Source organism: Pseudorasbora parva, chromosome 18, assembly GCF_024679245.1.
Source record: "Pseudorasbora parva isolate DD20220531a chromosome 18, ASM2467924v1, whole genome shotgun sequence".
NCBI classification, from domain to species: domain Eukaryota; kingdom Metazoa; phylum Chordata; class Actinopteri; order Cypriniformes; family Gobionidae; genus Pseudorasbora; species Pseudorasbora parva.
In genome coordinates this window covers 20,024,871-20,050,606 of record NC_090189.1, presented here as the reverse complement: position 1 = coordinate 20,050,606, position 25,736 = coordinate 20,024,871, and the positions used below count along the sequence as shown (strand labels likewise).

The following is a 25,736-nucleotide window of genomic DNA, read 5'->3' as shown; positions in this document are numbered from 1 at the left end:
CTTCAATATACCCTAATAGCCAGTCCATATCTGTAACTCCACGTTACCTCCATATCGAGCAGGATGTGGTCTCCATAGCATTTCTTTCTGGTTGAAATAGACACGCTTCCCCAGTGATATACAAGTGACTTACTGAATAGATTAAGAATGAACAGCAGTGATCTGTTGACAGACTGTGACAATTATCCACTTATTAACAACCCAACAAGCAATAAAGTACTTTGGCATAGTACTTTTGGCCCGTTCATAGCTCGCAATCTGAGGGCCGGACTCTGCATATCCTGCCTGAAGACGAAGGCAGACAACTCAAAATAATAATAATGCAAACCAATAAATGTTAAAGATAAAAACTAGTAAACCTCCACAAATCAAATTCAATTTCCTTCACCCCCATGAAGTCACTTCCACTTGGTATTGACTAGCAGAACTCTCCGGCCATAAATCTCCACTGCTGGATGATCATCAACATTTTGCCCATCGAGAACATGGCGATGGATGGACGTACACTCAACTCCAACCCAACTCACGGTAACTTTAACTCAATAGAAACAAGGATCAGAAATAGCACAATGCAAGCCAGTACGTGTGGACTCCAAATTGACAAACAAAGTAATACCTAAATAAAGCATTGAAAATATGTCAAACAAAGTATGTGTAGCATTTTTATTATATAAATCTATATAACAAACCTCAAATACTATACTATTAACTTAAAAGTTAAATCAACAAAAAGAAAATAACTGTCAATGTGAATGAATATATATAGTGGAATGTATTCGAGAAGAATGTATGCGCTTTGAGTGAATGAAAGAATTTGTGTGAGTTGCCCTTATAACTGTACAGCTAAATCACACACTCAAAGGTGAATGGTCTCTCAGGAGAGTTTCCTCAGTTCAGTTCTGAAGTAATGTCTCCATTATATTAGTAACCTAGACATTCTTCTAACAAATGTAAAAATAGCTTGAACAAACATTATTTTGTAGGATGATTCAGTTTATTTATTATCTTGAGTTAACTAAACTAGAATACTCCAAACATGTTGCTAACAAAATTGTTTTATTGGCCTTACTTAGGGTTTATTTAAATTAACCCAACTAAGTTAACCCAACTCCTACCCTAAACCTACCCACTTCTCAACAATATAAAACATGTAACAGGCAAATAAAAGTAGTCATAGGTATTAATACTTCAATACCTAACATAGAACAGAGTTGATCTTAATGCTTTAATCGCTGAAATGATGATCCCGCTGCTCCATTCATATCTCCTTCAAATGATACCTCTGACTCTTGAGCATGACACAAGCGGTCATGAGACACAGGAGAGCCAATGGCATTTTACAATCAATGCTGATGCAATGACCCAATTGGTCACGAGACATACGAGAGCCAATGCAATTTCACTATGAAATCTGGCATAACGATTCTTCAGGTGGCAATTTTTGAGATTTAATTTGTGCCTGATCTTCGGCGGATGGAGACCCTGATCGCTTTTTGGGATTTTCTTCACAAAAATCAATCGTTTGGCCTCAGAACACTTGGAATAATTGTACTTTTTTAAATAAATTGTGCATGCAGTTGTATCTGCCTTTTATATCCTGTGTTTTATATCATATAACACACAAATTAGTAGGTTTAGGGATGGGATAGGGTTGGGTTATATGTTCAAACGTGTTGAAACGATTGGTCACTTTTTAACCTAAATTGCTCATCTAGCACTGCTCTGCGCGGACCAGCGATAGCGCAACAACGCTGAAAATGTCACTAGATGTAGGCAAAAGAACCCCCCCCCCCCCCTGTTTACAAAACGTACATGCAAAGACTAATACAAAGGTTCTTTATCCAAAAAAGATAGATGTCAGATGATTTTGAAGTTTGTAGATGATGTGTTTTTTTTGGTAATGGGAGTTTGTATTAGTCCTCGTACATTCACTTGGGGATATTTGTAGTCCCACAAATATCTTTTGCAGCCGGCAAAATTAGCTCTTCTCTGATTGTAAAGTTTTTTTTTTTAGCTTTAGCTATATGGTGAGCAGCATATGACATCTTTGTTGCCGCTATTTACTGATGTTGAGGATATCAAAACTTGCTGCTGACCGCCCAAATGTGATTTTTTTTTTCTTCGAAAAACTCCTGTTTTTTTCTTTTGGCTTAACTGGAGCGAATTAGTTAACATAAATAAGTTGAGTTATAGGTTTCCTTATTTTTTCAAGTTGGCATAACTGGAGCGAATTAGTTAACTTAAAAGGTTAAGTGTGATACCTGATTACCTGATTTTATTTTTAAGATAGTTAAACTTTTTTTTTTTTTTTTTTTTTTTTTACATTATATTAAATGGTTTGAAACACTAATAACAACTTTGCAAATGCATTTCTGAAAAAATGAGAAAGGCTAGGGAACCGGTAAAAAGATTAATGTACACTGGAAGAGCTTGAAGGTGGCATTTAAAAAATAAATAAATAAATAAAAACAACTAAATCAGTGGTTTAATCCTTTAATTTATTATCAGAATAATAGTTTTAAGGTATACATGAAATTATATAAATCTGATTATTGGCAATAATCACATTACATGTCAAATACTTAAAATAAAGTTTACTTAAAAATAAAATAGCTGCCAAATATTTTAGGTAAAATAGAAGTACAATGTAAAGAAAGTAAAATGTAGGAAAACCCCAAACAATAAAAAAAGAGAATGATTCAGATTATTTTCAAACCAACATCCCATTTAGACAAACATCAGCAAAAAAAAAAAAAAAAAAAAAAAAAAAGTGTAAGCAAGACATTTTTTTGTGTGGATAAGGGAGCACAAAAAAGGCCAAAATGTTTTTTTTTTTTTTTTTTTTTTGAATGTTGAAAATATTCAGTGATGTTCATAAAAATAATTCTGACAGTTTGTACATGGTTGTTTTTCTTACATTTTGTTGTAATAATTTATAGAACAAATTACATGTACATCAATAGTCATTAATTTAAGCCTTTTTAGCTTCTAAAACATGCACTTTTGCTGAAATACATGAGATAAAAACTCTGCGCACTGCTCTAATATTTAACCCATAGATTACAGGATTAAAAAGAGGTGGAACTATAACTAATTCTAAAGCCAAAAAATTACGCAGACTCTCTGGAATGTCATTTGCACCATATCGGCTATACGTGATATCAAAAAGCAAAGCAAAAGTGAAATTTATCAGTGATAATATGTGTGGCAGACACGTTTGCCAGAATTTCCTTCTGTTTTCTAAAGATGCTTTACATGCAGAGATCAGTTTTACGTAGGACACTATAATAATAACTGTACAGCTAAAAAATAAAACAGCAAAAATATATCCATAGACATTATTCACAAAGGATGATGCACAAGACAGCTTTACAACTGACCAGTTATCACAATATAATTTATCAATGTGATATTTACAAAATGGCCTCAAGTTTGATAACAGGATTGCTGTAATTAAGACACAGTTGGGAACAACCCATGAAAACAGAATTAATTTCGCACAAGTGTTTTTAGTTAATCTGGAATGATAATCTAAAGGTTTGCATATAGCTACATATCTATCATAAGACATCACTGTTAATATTGTAACCTCACACAGTAAAGAGCTGTAAATAACAAAGATCTGCAGAGCACACATGTGAGAGGAGATCACATATGAATCCAATATTAAATCAGACAGAAACTTTGGGTAGAATCCTGTGGCTCCATAAATCCCATTAATACATATATGACACAAAAATATGTACATTGGTTCATGAAGTGCTTTCTTCATGATAATAATTATAACAAGACATGTATTAATTGACAATATAAGCAGAAAAAGGATAAGAAAACATGTGAAATATATTAGCCTAAATGACTTCGATTCTTTGGGCACCATGAGAGTCAGTATAACAGGATAAGACATGTTATCCATAAAAAATGCGATAGAAAAAGCACACAAAACTATATTAATAAAATACTTAATTGTATTACACAATCTGTTTCTTAGGCATCAGTATCAGTTGTTCACTGAGGGAAGCCTTGTATTTATAACACCCTTTTTTCTCTTGGGAAATCTCTAGGAGAAAAATATCTTGTCCATAATTTGATGAAGAAGGAGGGTTCAACCAGAACATAGGCCAATTTCACACTTCCATATTTTTGAGTTCTGAATCGGCCTGCTGGGTAAACCTATTTCCGGCTGGCAGGTCCCTTCTCACACAGACCAGGGCTGCATTTCCCGATAACGTTGTCTCTTAGAGCGCTACGAAGACTCTAAAGGTTTAACTTAACTGAAGGTATACCATTTCTAGGTGTGTTCCCCGAACTATACCTTAGGAGGTCGCTTAAGGTATACCTTCTTAAGTGCGACGTTAGCGGGTGCTGTCCGTGGCGGCGGTGCTGAATTGGCTTATATCGATATCGATTATCGCTCAATAATCGATTATTTCTATTCAGGGGCTGTTTCACTGCGTTATGCGAAAAAAATATGCTCTTTATAAAAGAAGCACTTCAGAAATAGTTGAACTTTCCTTTATCATAAAAAATTGCACCTAAATTTTACATAATTCTGAAATGAGTGCACGAACAAGCAATCTCATGCTCAACCGCATCATGAGCATCACGCGTCATTTAAATTATTACAATATATTTTCCACAGTGTCTTGATTTACTCCACAACCAGGGATGATTGCCCATGTAGCAGCTGCATCACATTATTGTGTAAATAACTAAATTATTAGATGGCCTAGTCAATAAAAACGCAACACGCAAAACATATAATCAGCTGCTAGCCTACTATATGGCGGAGAAAAAAGAAAGAAAGAGAAGAGCCGCCAGCAGCCGATTTTAGGGCTGAGGGAGTAGCTGTGTCTCGACAAAGTTGGTCCAACAAGATCTAAAAGCTGCTGAATTTGCTTTCGTGGTAGGTTTCTTTTAATAGCAGCTTCTGACATGGTAGCCAGGGGACTAAAGTTTTCATGTATGAAATTGCACATACACTAAATGGCTCCGCGGACGGCGCCGTCTTTGATTTAGCACAATTCTATTCGCTGCCTCCCTGCCAAAGTTTGACTAAACTCTCTTCCACAATCATTTCCTTTAAATAAGCTCCTAAGCCTTTCCTGTCTAATGGTTAGCCAGGTGATGTACCTTTGGATAATAATATCATTAAAAAGCTAACAACCATAAGTGTTTGTAATGACATTTTTTATGACAATTTTAATCCTTGCATAAAAAAACAACAACAATTCAATTAGCCTTATTGAACACTGGGTGTATATTGCAAGTTCGGAATTATATTCGTATAGACTGACATATAAAGCAGTCTATGCACAGTGGTGGCCACTAGTGGAATGAACTGTTAATAGTGATAAGGTATAGCTAAGAGTGGTCCAGACCAACCTTACGAAAGTATGACTTAAAGAAGGTATTCTTAACTAAGTTCGTTTCGGGAAACACATATTAACGTTAAGGGATACCTTAAGGTATAACTTAAGAATGACGTAGAGTTAAGAACGTTTCGGGAAATGCAGCCCTGATCCACTAATTCATAATAAGAAGATGGACTACTCATCCGGTTTACAGATATATGTTTCTGGATATATCTATCATAAATAGCAAAACTTCTGTCATCTCTCAATGATATTTAATTTCATTCACTTGCATATGCTCCGGTCATCTTAAATCATCTTAAAATGTGTAAATATTATGGTTGTAACGATTCGTTTAACAACGTTTCGATTCGTATCATGATTTGGGGTTGTCGATACGATTTAAGGACGTTCATTTAGAACGATATGATCCGAAACAATTCAGTGACTTGAAATCGATTCAGTAACTTTTTAGCCAAAAATGTAAATCAGTGTGACTGTTTTATTTCAGCCGAATCAAATTGTTGTTAAAATGAATCGTTACACCCCTAATGTTGTGAGATTAATACATGATACATATGTGACCGGTCTGCCAAAATGAGTCACAAACGAGCAAAAAAAAAAAAAAAAAAAAAAAAAAAAAATTGATTGAGCTACACTTTTTTTTTCAATTAATAGAGCTAGCTGTCATTTTTGAAATCATACCTTAAAATCACTGGTAATTTGGCACACACCAAGTCAAACCCTATCTTTAGGGAAAAAAATATATATTTAACTTTTTTCCAATGATTGATTAACATTAATGGGGCAGACAGCCTTAAGACCTACTGTACTGCATGGATCTAACATAATGTTACACATCATATGTTTTTCCACAACAGTTAACCTAACGTTAATGTAAGAAATAACAGATAATGTTTGCGTGTATATCAGAGTCCTGCAACAAAACGGGTGGATTGTGATATTGATCAAATTCACGGGCGGGGATGCGGCCGGATAATTAACTCCTCGCGGGCGGGTAGTAGCGCAGATGAAAAATATGTGCAATAGTTGTTTGTCTAAATGACCATTACACATACGCAACAACGATATGACATTTTGACCCATCACGTCACCACCAAAGCGACAGTGCGACTTCTGCTTCTCGTAGTTGGATTGTAGAGCGTTGCTATAGATGAGGTAAAAGTAAAGTTGGCAAAAGGAGTAGATAAAATTGTGGACAACGAGTCTTTAAAGGCAAAATCAGATGTGTGGAGAAAATTTGGTCTAATAAGAGATCAGGAAAATAACATCATAAGCGGCTTTGTGGCTTGGAAAGCATGCCATAAAGTTTTAGCGTTTGATAGCCGGAAGCTGGACACGTCTTCTCTTAGAAAGCATGTCGAGACTTGCAGGAGCACAGCAGAGGTTGCCAGTGCGACAATTGACAGGTACTTTGCCAAAGGCTACAAACCTCCAAGAGAGGAAGACAAGGAGGCGATAACACAATTTGCTGTGTAATTTGTGTGCCGAGATGTTAGATCATTTGAGACTGTGTGCGGCGAAGGATTTTTGGAAGTGGCACAGGGCTTACTAGACATTGGGGCACGAGATGGCCTTGTGGACGCGCATCAGCTTCTGCCCGATCCAACTACTGTCTCCCGTAGGATCACTTAATATGCCGAGGACAAAAGACTAAACATAATTCCAGAGCAGAGGGAACAATTGGCCGAGAGCAACGGGGCTGCGAAGCTGGATTTGTGGACGGATGATTTCCGAAAAATTGGATATCTCTGTGTGACAATACATTAGTGCTCTGTACAGCTGAATGGGACAGCAATTTACATAAAACAGCTGACAACCTCAGGCCAGCCATCGCCCAAGCACTCTGCAAATTTGGACTGGATGAGTTATTTCCCAAACTAGTGTATGTAACTGACAGAGGTGCAATTTTTGCGGCCCTCCGCACAGCCAGGAGATTGAGTTGTGCAGCACATATTCGGAACACAGTATTTCACACCACACTTGGGAAACCTGTTGAGGACTATTTGTTTGCCGAAGAGGTACCTGGTGTCATTGAGTCCGCTAAGACGCTTGTGACTTATTTGTAAGCAGTCATATCACCAGAATCGTCTGCCAAAAACACTGAAAGCATCCGTGGAGACGCGATGGAACTCGCTTCACAAAATGCTGGACTCCATTTACAGCCAGTATGAGGCCATCCATGCTCATCCTTCACCCCCATGAAGTCACTTCCACTTGGTATCGACTAGCGGAACTCTCCGGCCATAAATCTCCACTGCTGCATGGTCAACCTTTGCCCATCGAGAACATGGCGATGGATGGACGTACACTCAACTCCAACCCACCTCACGGTAACTTTAACTCAATAGAAAGAAGGATCAGAAATAGCACAATGCAAGCCAGTAAGTGTGGACTCCAAACTGACAAACAAAGTAATACCTAAATAAAGCATTGAAAATATGTCAAACAAAGTATGTGTAGCATTTTTATTATATAAATCTATATAACAAACCCCAAATACTATACTATTAACTTAAAAGGTAAATCAATAAAAAGAAAATAACTGTCAATGTGAATGAATATTTATAGTGGAATGTATTCGAGAAGAATGTATGCGCTGTGAGTGAATGAAAGAATTTGTGCGAGTTACCCTTATTAATGTGTGGCCGCGAGTTCGGCCATCACACACTCAAAGGCACTCCTCGATGCCCCGGTCTCGCCCTCTGAGCTTTTCGGCACCTCCGTCGAGGCGTTGGTGGGAAAGTTCAGAGAGGCGAGGGCGCGCTCAGCGGCGTATAGGACGTGTATTCTGCTGAGGTCTGGGGTGGCGCCCAGGCAGGAGGGTGTCCCTGGCCCATCAAGATCCGAGGATCATCGACTGGGCCAACGCAGTAGCGTGGCCTCTCGTGCGCCCCCTCCGCGGAGGAGTAGGACGCGGAAGAGGCGGGACACCCGCAACAGGAGGAGGCCCCTTACGGCCTCCCTGGGGATGAGTCCCCAGGTAGTGACTGGATATCCAGTCCTCATCAGCCAGCAGACAGCCACTGTCAGCCTGAGTTTCAGCACGCCTCAGATGGCGTCCCCTGAGGGGGTGACCTAGGGTTCCGACCATTGGTTGACAGGATCTAGGCCGCTTTAGGCCTCCTGTAGGGTGAGCCCCAGTTTCCAGGTCTTGCAACAGTGTGCGTGGGTGCTTCAGGCCGTCCTAAGGTCGTTTCCCGGCCCTGCAGGGTTTCAGGTGGGATTTGCCATCGGATAAGCACCGTCTGTCACCAATCTAATAGGGAACTGCCATTTGGCAATAGGCCTCTCCAGGCCGCCCTAGAAGACCGGACTATACGTGGGCATCAAACAGGCCTCCCTGGAGGCGAGCCCCGGGAACACAGCAACTCCCGACAGTTTGCACATTGGCTGGCAGTTAGCAGGCCTCTCCAGGCCGCCTGAGGGTGAGCCCCCGAGCCGGGACGCTCGGTAGGCCAGTGTATTATGCTGTCAGGCCTTTTTGGGCCTTTTGGGAGGGGATTCCCGGACCAGGTCTCGGTGACAAGCTAGCCATTAGCATGGGTGGCTTCTGGCGTTATAGCCTCATGGGCCCCCTGAGGAACCAGTAAAGCCACCTTCCTGCGGCTCTTAACAGCTAGCACTAACAGTGCCAGGTAGAGGCCCCTCCTGGCCTCCCTGGAGGGGAAACGGTTCCCTTGAGCGGGAACATATAACTGGCTTTGTGTTGACAGCTAGTGGTTGCCCGCCGGTGGGTCCCGGCCTGGGCCGTTATAACTCAAGGGCGGGCTCATGCCCTAGCATGATGAGACTTCGTTTCTGCTGCGCAGTCCCTTCAGGACAGGTACTGGCTAGCCTACAGCATGGTTTACCTTCTAGGCTTGTTTAAGAGCTCCCCTCATTGAGGGTCGTCTGCAAGCTTACGGCCGCTTGAGTCTGATCAGACGGGCAGGCCCCCTCGGGGCCTCCCGGGTAGATCAGTCCATAGGCCTTTTTTAGGCCTCCTGAGCACCCCTGTAATAAATGTGTTCAGTAGATCCTAGAATCGAGCAGAAGAGACTCTCCTCGCTGGCAAGGGTAAGAAGCACTAAGCTGAGTACTGCTCTCCAGGATTCCCGTCTCCGAGTTCCGGTCTGAGGAGGACATTGCCAGTTTCCAGTCCCTCAGTCTGGATGCTCATGAGTAAGAGCGATGTCCGGAGGCTCTGTTTTGACAGACAGGGTTGGCCAAGCTGGGGTGTCCCACAGAAGTGATGCCAGGTGAGGCCTCTCTGGTGGCATTCGGTGAAGGTTTTCCCGAATTAGTGACGGCTGGGGCGCCCTCGGGTCCCCTAGCCACATTCCCTTAAGGGACTCCTTCCTTCGAAGTAGTAGGTCCCAGGCCCTCGAGCAAGCCGAGAGTAGGAAACCTCAGATAAAACTTGATAAGGTTCTCCCTTAGGCATATAGCTTGGGCTATGACCGTAGGGAATGATGTCACTGGCAGCCTGTGTGGCTAGAGGGGGAGTGGATCAGACTTTCTGTGAACTCTCGTCCAGGCAGTTCTCACTGCCAGTAAGGGGCGTGCACTCCCCTCAGCATGGCGGCGTGGGTATATTGTTCCCCGTAGCGTCAGCTGACGCAGCGCGAGTTCCCTTTCGAAAGGGAACGTCCCCTGTTACGTATGCAACCTTAGTTCCCTGAGAACAGGGAACGAGACGCTGCGTCACATGGCCATGCTTCAAAGTGTGCCTGCCCACAGTCCCTTCAGACGAAGCGGATAGAGTCATGTTGGCACGGTGCCCTTTTATACTTCCTGGTCGCACGGTGATGACATCACCAGCTTCCGACGGTCAGTAGGATTGTGATTTGTTAGCGATTTCAGACACCTTTCACGCTGAAGGCGTTCCCCGTAGCGTCAGCTGACGCAGCGTCTCGTTCCCTGTGCTCAGGGAACTAAGGTTACATACGTAACCGGGGACGTTTTATATCATATAACACACAAATTAGTAGGTTTAGGGATGGGATGGGGTTGGGTTATATGTTCAAACGTGTTGAAACGATTGGTCACTTTTTAACCTAAATTGCTCATCTTGCACTGCTCTGTGCGGACCAGCGATAGCGCAACAACGCTGAAAATGTCACTAGATGTAGGCAAAAGAACCCCCCCCCCCCGCCCCCCGTGTTTACAAAACGTACATGCCATGACTAATGCAAAGGTTCTTTATCCAAAAAAAGGTCAAATAAAATAATGATGTCAGATGATTTTGAAGTTTGTAGATGGAGTGTTTTTTGGTAAATGGAGTTTGTTTTAGTCCTCGTACATTCGCTTGGGGGATATTTGTAGTGCCACAAATATCTTTTGCAGCCGTCAAAATTAGCTCTTCTCTGATTGTAAAGTTTTTTTTACAACATAAACACCTTTGTTGCAGCTGCATTTACTGATGTTGAGGATATCAAAACTTGCCGCTGACCGCCCAAATGTGATTTATTTTTTTCTTTGAAAAACTCTGACTGTTTTTTTCTTTTGGCTTAACTGGAGCGAATTAGTTAACATAAATAAGTTGAGTTATAGGTTGCCTTGTTTTTTCAAGTTGGCATAACTGGAGCGAATTAGATAACTTAAAAGGTTAAGTGTGATACCTGATTACCTGATTTTATTTTTAAGATAGCTCAACTTTTTTTTTTTTTTACATTATATTAAATGGTTTGAAACACTAATAAAAACTTTGCAAATGCATTTCTGAAAAAATGAGAAAGGCTGGAACCGGTAAAAAGATTAATGTACACTGGAAGAGCTTGAAGGTGGCATTTAAAAAAAAAAAAATAATAATAAAAACTACTAAATCAGTGGTTTAATCCTTTAATTTATTATCAGAATAATAGTTTTAAGGTATACGTGAAATTATATTGAGTCTGATTATTGGCAATAATCACATTACATGTCAAATACTTAAAATAAAGTTTACTGAAAAATAAAATAGCTGTCAAATATTTTAGGTAAAACAGAAGTACGATGTAAAGAAAGTAAAATATAGAGAAACCCCAAACAATAAAAAAAAGAGAATGATTCAGATTATTTTTAAACCAACATCCCATTTAGACAAACATCAGAAAAAAATAAAAAAGGTGTAAGCAAGACATTTTTATGTGGATAAGGGAGCACAAAAAAAGAGCAAATTGTTTTTGGGTTTTTTTGAATGTTGAAAATATTCAATGATGTTCATAAAAATAATGCTGACTTGTACAAAAATACATACCTGTTTTTCGCACATTTTTTAAAATTTATAAAACAAATTAAATGTACATCAAGTAATTGTCATGAATTTAAGCCTTTTTAGCTTCTAAAACATTCACTTTTGCTGAAATACATGAGATAAAAACTCTGCGCACAGCTCTAATATTTAATCCATAGATTACAGGATTAAAAAGAGGTGGAACTATAACTAATTCTAAAGCCAAAAAATTACGCAGACTCTCTGGAATGTCATTTGCACCATATCGGCTATACGTGATATCAAAAAGGAAAGCAAAAGTGAAATTTATCAGTGATAATATGTGTGGCAGACACGTTTGCCAGAATTTCCTTCTGTTTTCTAAAGATGCTTTACACGCAGAGATAAGTTTTACGTAGGACACTATAATAATAACTGCACAGCTAAAAAATAAAACAGCAAAAATATATCCATAGACATTATTCACAAAAGATGATGCACAAGATAGTTTTACAACTGACCAGTTATCACAATATAATTTATCAATGTGATATTTACAAAATGGCCTCAAGTTTGATAACAGGATTGCTGTAATTGAGACAAAGTTGGGAACAACCCATGACAACAGAATTAATTTTGCACAGGTGTTTTTAGTTAATCTGGAATGATAATCTAAAGGTTTGCATATGGCTACATATCTATCATAAGACATCACTGTTAATATTGTAACCTCACACAGTAAAGAGCTGTAAATAACAAAGATCTGCAGAGCACACATGTGAGAGGAGATCACATATGAATCCAATATTAAATCAGACAGAAACTTAGGGTAGAATCCAGTGGCTCCATAAATCCCATTAATACATATATGACACAAAAATATGTACATTGGTTCATGAAGTGCTTTCTTCATGATAATAATTATAACAAGACATGTATTAATTGACAATATAAGCAGATAAAGGATAAGAAAACATGTGAAATATATTAGCCTATATGACTTAGATTGTTTGGGCACCATGAGAGTCAGTATAACAGGATATGACATGTTATCCATCAAAAATGCGATAGAAAAAGCACACAAAACTGTATTAATAAAATGCATAAAACAATAAAATACATAATTGTATTACACAATCTGTTTCTTAGGCATCAGTATCAATTGTTCACTGAGGGAAGCCTTGTATTTATAACACCTTTTTTTCTCTTGGGAAATCTCTAGGAGAAAAATATCTTGTCCATAATTTGATGAAGAAGGAGGGTTCAACCAGAACATAGGCCAATTTCACACTTCCATATTTTTGGGTTCTGAATCGGCCTGCTGGGTAAACCTATTTCCGGCTGGCAGGTCCCTTCTCACACAGACCTGATCCACTAATTCATAATAAGAAGATGGACTACTCATCCGGTATACAGATATATGTTTCTGGATATATCTATCATAAATAGTATTTTAAAGCATTGAAAATAAATAGCATTTAAAGCATTAAAAATGTAAAGTTTTCTGAAGGTTCCAAAACAAAATCACCTATAGCAACCATACCTTAAAATCACTGGTAATTTGGCACACACCAAGTCAAACCCTATATCTATAGGAAAAAATATATATTAAACTTTTTTCCAATGATTGATTAGCATTAATGATCTTAATGACAGACGGTCTTAAGACCTACTGTACTGCATTGATCTAATATAATGTTACACATCATATGTTTTTCCACAACAGTTAACCAAACGCTAATGTAATACATAATAGATAATGTTTGCGTGTATATAAGATTTTGAAATACTGTAATTCTGTATGCACCGACTGCCAGCGAAATACCGTAATATGTGCGCTTTCACACACAACCCTAACGGTCCCAGAACGAGTTGACACGTGACATCCTGATGTGACGTATAATGGCGAGCGATCTCAGCTTCAGCGCGGATAGTAAGGAGCTCCGTGGTCTCGACTTGTGTCCAGTTTGCGCACATTTCTGCTTGTTTAATTTTAGTTTCTTTTGTATACGAACACTCTCTGCGTTTAAAACACCGACTAGCTCTTCTGGCACTGCAGGGTTGTATTATTGAAAAAACAAGCTCTAGGAGTCGCACGATAACTACGTACACGTTGCGGCATTAGTTTCGGCTTTTGTTCACACAGCGCTCGTCCCGGGTCGAATACCGCAATGTTACTAGGTCCCCGACCCGTGTTCAATTCGGTAATCAATGCCGGGACGTGGTTGCTTTCACACAGAAGGTGACCCGGCAATGTTCCGGGAATATTGCGGGTCCGACGTGCAGTGTGAAAAGGGCTAAAGTGAAAGGGGGAATCCATGAAATTCATAATCAAAGACTTAATCAATGTTTATCTTCCTGTATTATTATAATGATTGTTTCCAGTTATGATTTTGCTTAAGAGAACGTACTCGGTTACTTTCGTAACCTCGGTTCCCTTTCGAGAGAGGTTCCTCGTATTACGTATGGGAAAAACTCCTTTTCTCGAGAATGTGAAGCAAAACTTTTAATAAAGGTATCTATGTAAAGCGCAGTGAGCTGCACGGCCATAGCCCAGCGCGAGGAGCGCTCTGATTGGCCGGGCTGCGGCAACTGCAGGAACCTATGGTGAGGCGGCTGAGAGGAACGAACCAATGGGGGGCGTTCCAGAAGCCCGCCGAAAAAGGTGCTTATATTTGCATACAGGAGGCTATATAAGACCCTAATTCGCCATAGGTGTCAGGTTTTAAGATCGACTGAAGCGATACCTGAGAAGCATAAACACGGCACGGAACGTAATACTCGTTCCTCTCTCTCAGGGAACCGAGGTTACGAAAGTAACCGAGTACGTTCCCTTTCGAGAGAGGTTCCTCGTATTACGTATGGGAACACAATGTAAAGCGCCGTGTGTGCTGACTGACCCAGTATACCCAAAGCACATGTTATAAACCCCCGAGACACCGACAGAGGCGGCTTATAAGGGGAATGAAGAACCGGAAGAGTCGGTTCGTTTGAACAGCTGATTGGACATAGTCGGATCTCATGATGAATGAATAGTGCTTAAGGACTAATGTGTACAGGCCAAAATGTAAGGCAATCTGTTTGCCAGGGTCAAGATAGAGCCTAGATGGAGAGAAGCCCTGCTTGTAGAGCTGGAACCTCCAACTTGTAGAATCTGATAAAAGTGGACGGAGAGGCCCAGCCTGCCGCCGCACAGATATCTTCCAAAGAAATGTCACACGACCAAGCCCAAGATGAGGCCATGCGTCTAGAGGAGTGGGCTTAAATGCCTGTAGGACAGGTTAGGTCCTGGACCTATATGCTAGTGGGACTGCATCCACTATCCAGTGTGAGAGACTGTTTCATGACAGCACAAACTTTAGTGCGGCCACCGAAGCAATGAAGAGCTGATCCGACTGCCTGAAGGGGGCGGAGCGCTCTAGATACAATCTCAATGCTCTGACTGGGCAGAATAGGTTTGCGTCTTATTCTCTCTGAGACGCGGGTTAAGCAGTGCAAAGACCTGCATACTGAAGGGGTTGATAGCACTTTCAGCATAAAACCATGCCTCGGTTTGAGCACAACCTTGAAGTTGCTGGACCCAAACTCAAGACAGGAAGGGCTCACGGAGAGTGCAGGTAAGCCACCCACTCGGTTAACCGAGGCCACAGCCAGCAGAAAAACGGTTTTGAGTGATATGTGCTTCAAGCTCGTGTTCTGAAGTGGTTAGGAGGGGGAACCCTTCACGGCCTCCAAAACCATGGCGAGGTCCCAAATAGGGACCGAGGTAGGGGCAAGGCGGGCTGAACCTCCTGGCCCCTTTAAGAAAACACACAATAAGATCACTTTTCCCTAGTGAATGTGCCGCGATAGGAGCGTGGCTAGCTGCTATGGCGGAGACACACACCCCGAGTATGGAGGGGGGACGACCCGCATCCATTAGCTCTTGGAGAAAGCGAGCGGTTCCGCCAGTTCGCATGAGTGTGCGTCGATGTTTCGCGTAGCACATTGGTTAGAAAACCACTGACCACTTCAAAGCAGAGCTGCCAGATAGCAGGGGCTCTAGCTTCCGAAATAGTGTTCATAACTTGTCAGAGAGGTTCCCGGATACCGTTGATGGGCCATACGTGGAGGGCCCACAGCTCGGGATTGGGATGCCAGACCTTCCCTTTCATTGGCAGAATAGGCATGGGGCTGTGTCTGACAGCTGAAACAGTATGGAGAACCATGTGCGGTTCTTCCAAAGTGGGGCGATTAAAAAGCACAGGCTGCAGCTGGATCGCGATCGGAGGGAACATATAGAGGGAGTCTGGGCCAACATGGGCCAGGGCATCCCTGCGTTTGCAGAAAAAATATTGGGCAGCGTGTGCTGTGCAAGCTGAATTGTTTGCGGGTAAAGGGACCATCCCCCTGGGGACATGGGTCCTCTGGATAACATGTCCGGACCCTGATTCAGAATACCTGGCACGTAAGCCGCCCTTAGGGAGCTCAGATTGTGCTCTGCCCATAAAAGGAGATGCTTAGCCATGCAGTGAACAGAGTCTGATCTCGGCTGCCCTAGCGATTTTATGTACATTATCAAGACGTGGTGGTTCTTATGCCGTAAGTCTTGAGTCTATGACAATGACTGTACTGATAAGCCTGCCCCTCGAAGGCGAATCTCAAGAATGGCCTGTAGTGGGGGTGGGGGGTTATCGTAACGTGAAGTATGCGTTTTTCAGATCTATTGAGAAAACCCAATCCCCGGGGCGAATGTGCGCGAGGATTTGTTTCACCGTCAGCACCTTGAAACGAGCGTGTCATAAGTGCTTTGTTCAGATGCCTGGAAAATGGGCCTGAGACCGCCACCCATTTTCGGCATGAGGAATTAGCGACAGTAAAAACCTGACTCGCTAGCGTCGGGTGTACTGTTTTCGCCGCTCTCTCCTTTAACAGTCTCAATGCCTCAGCGAGAAGCACGTGACTGACACTGCTTCTTACAGAGGGCTCGACCACGGCTTGAATCGCGGGGTCTGCGAGCAAAACTGTAGCGAGAACCTTGTTTTATATGTTCAACACCCAATATTATATACCAGGAATGGCCTGCCAGGCCTGGGCTCGTAAAGCCAGGGGTTGAATTAGATTCGGGGGCTGGCCGCTTAGTAATAGGGGCCTGTTAGCCGGGTTGCTTGTGCTGTAACACTGCTTGTAACACTGCACAGTTTAAAGGATATATAACGCCGGATGGCGTAGCTGGAACGGCAGAGAAGGCGGAGAGGGAGTCCGTCATCCTCAGCTGCAGGTTCCGCTGGTGCCTTTTCAACGGCGGTGCTTCTTCCGGAGACCAGCGAAGGTATCGCTGAAGGAGATAAAATCTGACACCTATGGCGAATTAGGGTCTTATATAGCCTCCTGTATGCAAATATAAGCACCTTTTTCGGCGGGCTTCTGGAACGCCCCCCATTGGTTCGTTCCTCTCAGCCGCCTCACCATAGGTTCCTGCAGTTGCCGCAGCCCGGCCAATCAGAGCGCTCCTCGCGCTGGGCTATGGCCGTGCAGCTCACTGCGCTTTACATAGATACCTTTATTAAAAGTTTTGCTTCACATTCTCGAGAAAAGGAGTTTTTCCCATACGTAATACGAGGAACCTCTCTCGAAAGGGAACCACTGATAGTTTCTTGCCTTGCATTTTTATTATATTTTATTCATTTTTTATTTCCTTTTACTGAAACACTAAAAAGAGTCAAGATGACTATTGCCTGTCTTTACCTGTCACTGAGATAGAAGCAAATGTTTTGTGGAACATTCTAGTTAGAACTGGAGCTTAATCAGCTCCAACTTTGGAGAGACGATGTACCTGTATATGTGTGCAGTATTCAGTGTTACAGACCAGTGTTGAGGTGGTTTACAATGGGCATCTTAAGAGATAGGTGGACTTGTCAGACAGAGCTTGACAAGCTTTCAAGTGCTTGCTCCAGATCTGGAAGGTCGCTATGGGCCTAATTCTTGGGTGAAAGCTTCAACATGTGATCTATGGATATGTTCATCTGATTAACTGACTATGTGTGGAAATTTACCATGACTGTGCATTTTCTCTGATTTTCTCTGAAGTGTGTGAAACAAACTCTTTTACCAGTTTGTAACAACGACAACTTTGATATGATGATGAGACAACAGCTAAGACATGACAGCGAGGAAATGTCATAAAGATGGCAGGATAATAAACAAAAAACGCAAGAGAATTTTCTCAAATACACCATGTTGCTGCAGCCATGTTTATTGTCGTCATGTTTAATCATAGCGTTTCTATCTTCTGTTTATTTATCCTACAGTGTTAACTTCAAATAAGAGATTTCCTGAAAACAAACGTCATTATATTACCTCATTATAGGCAAATGTGGGGTTTCCGCTCGAGGGCGCCCTCTGGCCTTCAGTATGAATTAAACTTTTGGTAATAAATAAGAAGAAAAATAATACTTAATAAAACTTAATTTAATTCACATTATTGTGTTTTGTCTTGCTGCGACTTATCTTCATTCCGCTTCTCTCCAGAGCAAACCTCCACCTCTCTAGACTTTCCTCCACCTGCTCCCTGCTCTCACTACAGATCACAATGTCATCCGCAAATCTAAAAAAAAAAATCCAGAAATCACAATATGATTTTTTAACTATTTATTTGTATGATACAACTGAAAATAAGTATGTGAACACCAGTCTATCAGCTATAATTCTGACCTTTAAAGACCTGTTAGTCTGCCATAAAAATGTCCACCTCCACTCCATTTTTTATCCTAATTAGATGCACCTGTTTGAGGTCGTTAGCTGCATAAAGACACCTGTCCACCCCATACAATCAGTAAGAATCCAACTACTAACATGGCCAAGACCAAAGAGCTGTTATCCAGATAACAGCTGTTATCTGTCATCGGCCTTATCCAGAACGGTGACAAATCTGCTTACAGACTGGAGGTTGAACAGCTGGCTGTCTGGTGCAGTTATAACAACCTTGAGCTGAATGCGCTCAAAACGGTAGAGATGATAGTGGACTTCAGGATGAACAGCCCAGCACTCCCCCCACTCACCATCATGAACAGCACTGTGGACATCATGAACGCAGTGGAGTCACTCAGGTTCCTGGAAACTACCATCTCTCAGGACCTGAGGTGGGACAATCACATTGACTCCAATGTGAAAAAGGCTCAGCAGAGACTGTACTTCCTTCGTCAGCTGAGGAAGTTCAACCTGCCACAGGACCTGCTGATTCAGTTCTACTCAGCTTTCATTGAGTCTATTGTATTCACCTCCATCACTGTCTGGTTTGGTTCAGCTACCAAATCAGACATCAGGAGACTGCAACGTACCATCCGGACTGCAGAGAGGATTATTGGTGCCCACCTGCCAACCCTCCAGGACCTGTACTCTTCCAGAGTGAGGAAGAGAGCGGGTAAAATCATCACAGACTCCACTCACCCCGGACACCTCCTGTTTGAACTGTTACCGTCAGGACGGCGACTCCGATCACTGGCCACTAGAACATCTAGGCATAGGAACAGTTTCTTCCCACAGGTCATTTGCCTCTTGAACAGTTAAACCAGCACATGTCCAGGATCATCTTAAGTTTACCAATGACCATTTGGATGATCCAAAGGAGTCATGTGGTCAGATGAGACCAAAATATAATTTTTTGGTCATAATTCTACTAAACGTCTTTGGAGGAAGAATGATGAGTACCATCTGAAGAACACCATCCCAACTGTGAAGCATGGTAGCATCATGCTTTGGGGGTGTTTTTCTGCACATGGGACAGGACGACTGCAATGTATTAAGGAGAGGATGACCGGGGCCATGTATTGCGAGATTTTGGGGAACAACCTCCTTCCCTCAGTTAGAGCATTGAAGATGGGTCGAGGCTGGGTCTTCCAACATGACAATAACCCGAAGCACACAGCCAGGATAACCAAGGAGTGGCTCTGTAAGAAGTATATGAAGTTTCTGGCGTGACCTAGCCAGTCTCCAGACCTAAACCCAATAAAGAATGTTTGGAGGGAGCTCAAACTCCCTGCGCGTTTCTCAGCGACAGGCCAGAAACCTGACTGATCTAGAGAAGATCTGTGTAGAGGAGTGGGCCAATTTCCCTCGTGCAGTGTGTACAAACCTGGTGAAAAACTACAGGAAACGTTTGACCTCTGTAATTGCAAACAAAGGCTACTGTACCAAATATTAACATTGATTTTCTCAGGTGTTCAAATACCTATTTGCAGCTGTAAAATACAAATAAATAGTTTAAAAAAAATCATACATTGTGATTTCTGGAGAATTTTTTTTTTTTTTGATTTTGTCTCTCACAATGGACATGCACCCACGGTGACAATTTCAGACCCCTCCATGATTTCTAAGTGGGAGAACTTGCAAAATAGCAGTATATATTCCTCATATATGTATTTCCTCACTGTATATATTCTATTTCTATTATATTTTGGCTCCTGCAAGGGGTAGGGGGGTGTCCTTTCCTTGTGCGTTGAGTCGACCAGATGAACCAGTTGTTTCCAGTGCTGACAGTCTCGTGCCAGCTGCTCTGCATTCTCCACACCAACTCCATGTTGTTGAGGGTTGCCCGCAAGGACGTCAAGCCATCTTGTGCGGGGTTTACCTTGTGGTCGTCTTCAGCCTGCAGCTCTCGGATCAAACTGGATAATGGCTCTTGTTGGATCGTCAGGAGGGAGGCGGAGGATATTGCTGAACCAGCGGGTGCGACGTTGCGCAGCCAGGCAGGATGCTCTGGGCTGGCATATGCAGCCTCTAAGCACTTGATTGGAAACCTGATGGGGCCACCTGATGTTCTCGATAATTCTGAGAGCCCTGCTATCAAACCCATCTAATCTTGCAGGCAGTGTCTTATTTAAGGACCAGGTCTCTGAGCCATAAAGCAGGATGGAGAGTACTGCTGAGTTGTAAATCCGAAGCTTCTTATGCGTGAGATGGTCTGGTGCAGCCAGAGTGGTTTCCAGATAGACTGCAGGGCTGATGCAGCCATGGCTCTTCTGCGGGTAATCTCTGGTTTTAGGTCCCCGTTTTCTGTCACTATGGATCACAGATACACAAAGTTCTTGACAGGCTCTATAGTGTCATTGCCAAGCCGCAGGGAAGGTGGATGCAGTCTGTCACCAATGTACATGAACTTGGTTTTAGTCCAGCTCACCAGGCCAAGCTTCTCAGCCTCTTCACTGTATATGCCCAGACCATCTCTCAGCTGGCTGTAGGATGTGGTTAGCAGGATGGTGTCATCAGCATACTCCAGTTCAGTCAGGGTGTAACTGCCGAATGACACTCTGGGAACCCACTCACAAACCCTGGACATCAGATGGTCAATGATGCAGTTGAAGAGGTCGAGAGCAGCCATGCAGCCCTGGTGAATGCCACTGAGATGGCAAACCAGTCTGACACTCTGTGGTTGATGCGGACACAGCTCTGAGCATTGCTATAAAGCAACTTGAACAGGGCAACGATCTTGGGTGGTGCTCCAAGGGCGTGTAAGGTACTCCACAGTGAAGTGTGGCAAATGGTTTCAAAGGCAGCCTTCAGATCTATGAACCCAATGTAAAGATGGCGGCCTTTACGGAATTCATAGGTCTTCTCAATTAGCAAGCGAACAGCAGAGATTTGGTCTGTTGTAGGGCGGTAAGGCATGAAGCCAGCCTGCTGGGGACGGTGGCTGCTTCTGGTGGCTAGGAGAGCATGGGTGAGCAAGATCCTGGTAAAGATCTTGCCAGGGATGGAGAGAAGGGTAATGCCTCTGTGGTTGGCGCAGACTAGCCTGCCACCCTTACATTTCCAGAAGGGCATCATTTGGCATCATTTGTCATTTGGCAGTCTCTCTGTCTCCCACACCTCATTAAATATGTGGGTAAGCCACTCGACAATGCTTTCACCACCTGATTTTAGCATCTCAGCAGTTATTGCACAGATGCCGGGGGCTTTCCTGTTGTTACGTTTTTCCAGAGCGGCTCTGACTTCCTCAGGTGTGACAGGGTCTGTACTGCAGATAGCACTAGGGACTGCAGCGTTAGCAGCCGATGAGATGGCGGGATCAGCCGGGGAGGTACCATGCTGCAGAAGGAGGCTGAAGTGCTCTTTCCAGCTTTCGAGGCAGTTTGCTTCAGTTTCTATAAGGATGCCATCAGAATCTTTCACCATGGCTGTCTTGATGCGTGGGCCATTACGAGCTTTGCGCAGCAGACTCGGCTCATTGTTGTTATTAGCCTTGGACTTTAGATGTTTAGCTTCTGCTTGCCAGAACTTCTCCCTATCCTCGGCTATAGCCACATTGCCCTGGTGGTTCAGTCGCTGATACTCCGTCAGGTCACCTCGGAGCCGGGGCTCATGCCGCCGGTCGATGATGTTAAGTGTCAACTCTGATATCTAAGGCTTTTTCAGGTAAGGTCGAAAGCATCCGAAGACATTGTGAGCTGACAGGATGACAATTTCCTTGAAGGTCTGCCAGTCATTCACCTTGTCGGTAGCCAGGTTATCAAAGCTGGTGTGGATGACGTGACTGAAGTCGGTGGCGATGCTTGAGTCATTGAGTAGGGAGGAGTCCAGGCGAGGCTGTGTCTTGGTGTGCTGGTTAGCTCGCAGTTTTAACTTAAGCTGGGCCATCAGCAGGTGACGGTCTGTGTTGCCAAGCTCTGCTCTTCTGTACACACGGCAGTTAATGACAAACTGCTTCCAGCATCGAGAGATGAGGATATGATCTAATGCCTTCCTAATTCTGCCATCTGGGCTGTACCATGTCCAGTGATGGATAAGCTTCCAGGAAAACCAGGTATCAGCAATGCAGAGGTTATGGTGGCAGAGAAGGAGCCCTTCTGGTTACCGTTGTTGTTTGTGGACCTGTCAAGAAAGGTTGTGCCCGACATGTGAGCCTGTGGACCGATAACTGCTAGACAGGGTGGCGTTGGCATCGGTGAGGATGATGGTGATGTCGTGTCGTGAGGCTTCGTCAACAGCCTGATGGAGTTGGTCAAAGAAGGCATTCTTTGCATCCTCATCAGCGAGATCGGTGGGGGCTTAAGCAACAATAACTGTCATCTTGGGATGGCAAGTGCCACGCCATAAAGGCCTGTCCATCTCTCTGGTCCACTCCAGAAGTAGCAATGATCGCCTGCTGTTGTTTCACCATTACCATGCCATCGAACTTCACAAAGCACTGCCTGTTTTTCCCAGGAAAATCCTGGAAGTTCCTTCCTTACTGTTCGTGAAGGTTTCTCTCCCAACTCCAAATCACCTCTCGAATAATTGGATCAGCTCTTTGTTTGTCACCAAGGTCTTGTCTTTTGAAAGGTGATGCATAACGGGGGAACCAATCAGAATTGTCTTGTTCATAACAATCAGGTACAGCGTCGGGATGTAGTGCAAGGGAACTTACAAGAGCAATGTTCGATTCAACACCAGCTGACTGCCTAACAAGGTGCTTTTCACAGATGGCCTTCACTACATCATCCGTTGTGCTGACAGAATCATCAGCATCTGCAAGCTGATGCTGTATGAATTGTTGGGTCCTTTCATGCTCTTTTTGGGACAAAGGGTTTTCTGGAAATGGCTCTTGAGGTTGCCTTGAAAGGCTATCTGCATCGACGTTCAGCTTGCCTGCCCTGTACTCCAACTTGAACGAAAAATTTGAAAGAGCTGCAAGCCACCAATAGCTAGTAGCATCTAATCTTGCAGTGGTAAGAATATGAGTGAGAGGGTTGCTATCAGTAATGACAGTGAATGAGCTGCCATAATCACTAAACTTTTCAGTTACCGCCCATTTTAGGGCAAGAAATTCAAGCTTGTGAGCAGGATACCTTGATTCACTGTGTGACAGCCCTCTGCTCACAAATGCAATTGCACGCATCTGTCCACCCTGGTCTTGATACAGTGCAGCTCCCAGCCCTTTAGTGCTAGCATCTGTATAGAGAAAGTAGGGGAGTTTGGGGTCAGCCAAACCCAAGACAGCCGCGCTAGTTAGCTTCTCGATAATGGAATGGAAAGCTTACTCACAAAGAGGCGTCTAATGACCCCTGAAGGGCTCCTTAGGATTGTAGTTCTGACCGTTGTCATTACTCTTTTTACTACTTTTCCTTAGTGGCAGATACCCTGAGGTAAGGTCATTGAGCGGTTTCACTGTCCTTGAATAATCCTTAATAAACCGGCGATAGTAGCCGGAGAAGCCCAAAAATGACCTTAATTCTTTTAGATTGTTGGGACTCTGCCAGGTTTTTAAAGCTTGTATCTTTTCAGGGTCTGTCTCTACTCCATGCTCTGACACAATATGTCCTAGGTAGCAAACAGAGGTCTGGAAAAATTAACATTTCTCCAGAGAAAGGTTCAGCCCGTACTCTTTGAGGCGAGATAGAACATTTAGCAGCCGTCTCTCATGCTCCTCCGGGGTGTCAGAGAATATTATCAAGTCATCCAAAAAGACTAGTACCTCCTCCAGATTAATGTCCCCCATACACTTCTCCATCAATCTTTGGAAGGTACTTGGTGCGTTGGTGACACCTTGTGGCATCCGATTGAATTCCCAAAACCCCAATAGACAGACAAAGGCGGTTTTGGCTTTGTCGGACTCCTCAACTTTTATCTGGTAGTATCCTGATTTTAAATCAAGTAAAGAAAACCATCTGAACCCTGTCAGAGCTGAAAAAGTTTCTTCGAGATTTGGTAGTGCATACGCATCCTTCACAGTCTGGAGATTTAATTTCCTATTCTGAAACAGCCATATAGACAGAGTTAACAAGGGTAATGACACAGATGGAAGTGGGAAAGCCAAGGAGACAGGAGAAGTGCCCTCTAGAAATCAAGGGCACTCCAGCTGGTTTTCGAAGTATTGTTGGTTTATTTTGTATTTTTACCTTTTTATCTTTACACTTTAGAAAATAAAGTTATTATTATTATTATTATTATTATTATTATTAATAGTATTATTATTATATAATGTTATCTAACTAGAAAAAGTAACTCAGATTGCTGATTAATACCCAATTTGTATGTATAACTTAATATTTCAATAGTGTTGCTGTTCATCTTGCTGATTTCTAAGTGGAACCTAATCTACAAGCAAGATCATGTTTAAAAAATAAAAAAATAAAATATTCCGTCGTGCAGTCATTCAGTCATTACAAAATAAACCCAGAGTGATATAATGAAGTCCCGATGAACACCTTCTCAAGCACTTACTAAAATATTAAATGGATATGCAGCATAATGAGAATAAATAAAGCATAAATCATTTTACCTTTATTTTACAAAGGAAGGGCAACAGTTAACAGTTTTCCTTTTTTTTTGAAAGAATACACTACAGCATATATACACACCACTACTTCATACTGTCATTTTTTTGGTACAATTCATACATAATTTTAGGATTCTTTTGCGGACTTCTGTTAGTTTTAAGCCATAGATCACAGGATTGAAAAGTGGCGGCACAATAATCATCTCTAAAGCCAAAAAATGACGCAGGTTTGCAGGGAAATCACTCGATCCATATCTGTTATAGATGTTATCGAAAAGTATTGCAACAGTGAGATTTATCAATGAAAGTACATGAGGAACACACGTCTGCCAGAATTTCCTTCTGCACTCCAATGATGCTTTACATGCAATGATAAGTTTAATATAGGACACCATAATTACAATCACAAGGCCAAAATATAATGAAATAAAAATGAATCCATAAAGGTTATTGACGAAGGTTGATCCACATGAGAGTTTTACAATTGACCAGTTGTCACAATACAATTTGTCAATATGATTTTTACAGAGTACTAACCTATTTGACAAGAAAACTGCAATGAACATAATTAGAAATGGCTTGAACCAACATAAGACAAGTAATATACTGCATGAATATTTGTTCATCTTTGAGTGATAGTCTAAAGGTTGACATATGGCCACATATCTATCATATGCCATTGCTACTAATGTAGAATATTCACACATAACATAAGTATAAACAACAAAGGCCTGGAAGGCACACATGTAAGATGGAATTATATATGAACTCAATATTAAATCATGCAAGAATTTAGGATAAAATGCTGTTGTTCCATAGATGTCATTTACACAGAGATTGCACAGAAAAATGTACATTGGTTCATGAAGGGCTCTCTCCAAGACAATGACCACAATTAGCCAAATGTTCACAAACAGTATCATAACATAGATGAAAAAAAAGCATGTAAAAT

General features: G+C 42.3%; 2 protein-coding genes across 2 annotated transcripts; both read right to left on the bottom strand.

Moving 5' to 3' along the window:
- Positions 1–2,971: 2,971 nt before the first annotated feature.
- Positions 2,972–3,916, bottom strand: LOC137046011 (olfactory receptor 2AT4-like). Its single transcript, XM_067423068.1, has one exon. It carries the CDS (start codon positions 3,914–3,916, stop codon positions 2,972–2,974), a length of 945 nt encoding a protein of 314 aa, XP_067279169.1.
- Positions 3,917–11,662: 7,746 nt separating this feature from the next.
- LOC137046010 (olfactory receptor 14A16-like) lies at positions 11,663–12,607 on the bottom strand. The gene has a single exon (XM_067423067.1). It carries the CDS (start codon positions 12,605–12,607, stop codon positions 11,663–11,665), a length of 945 nt encoding a protein of 314 aa, XP_067279168.1.
- Positions 12,608–25,736: the final 13,129 nt, after the last annotated feature.

Coding starts and splice junctions, on each gene's coding strand:
- LOC137046011 (XM_067423068.1), bottom strand. CDS start 3,916: ATGGATAACATGTCTTATCCTGTTATACTGACTCTCATGGTGCCCAAA.
- LOC137046010 (XM_067423067.1), bottom strand. CDS start 12,607: ATGGATAACATGTCATATCCTGTTATACTGACTCTCATGGTGCCCAAA.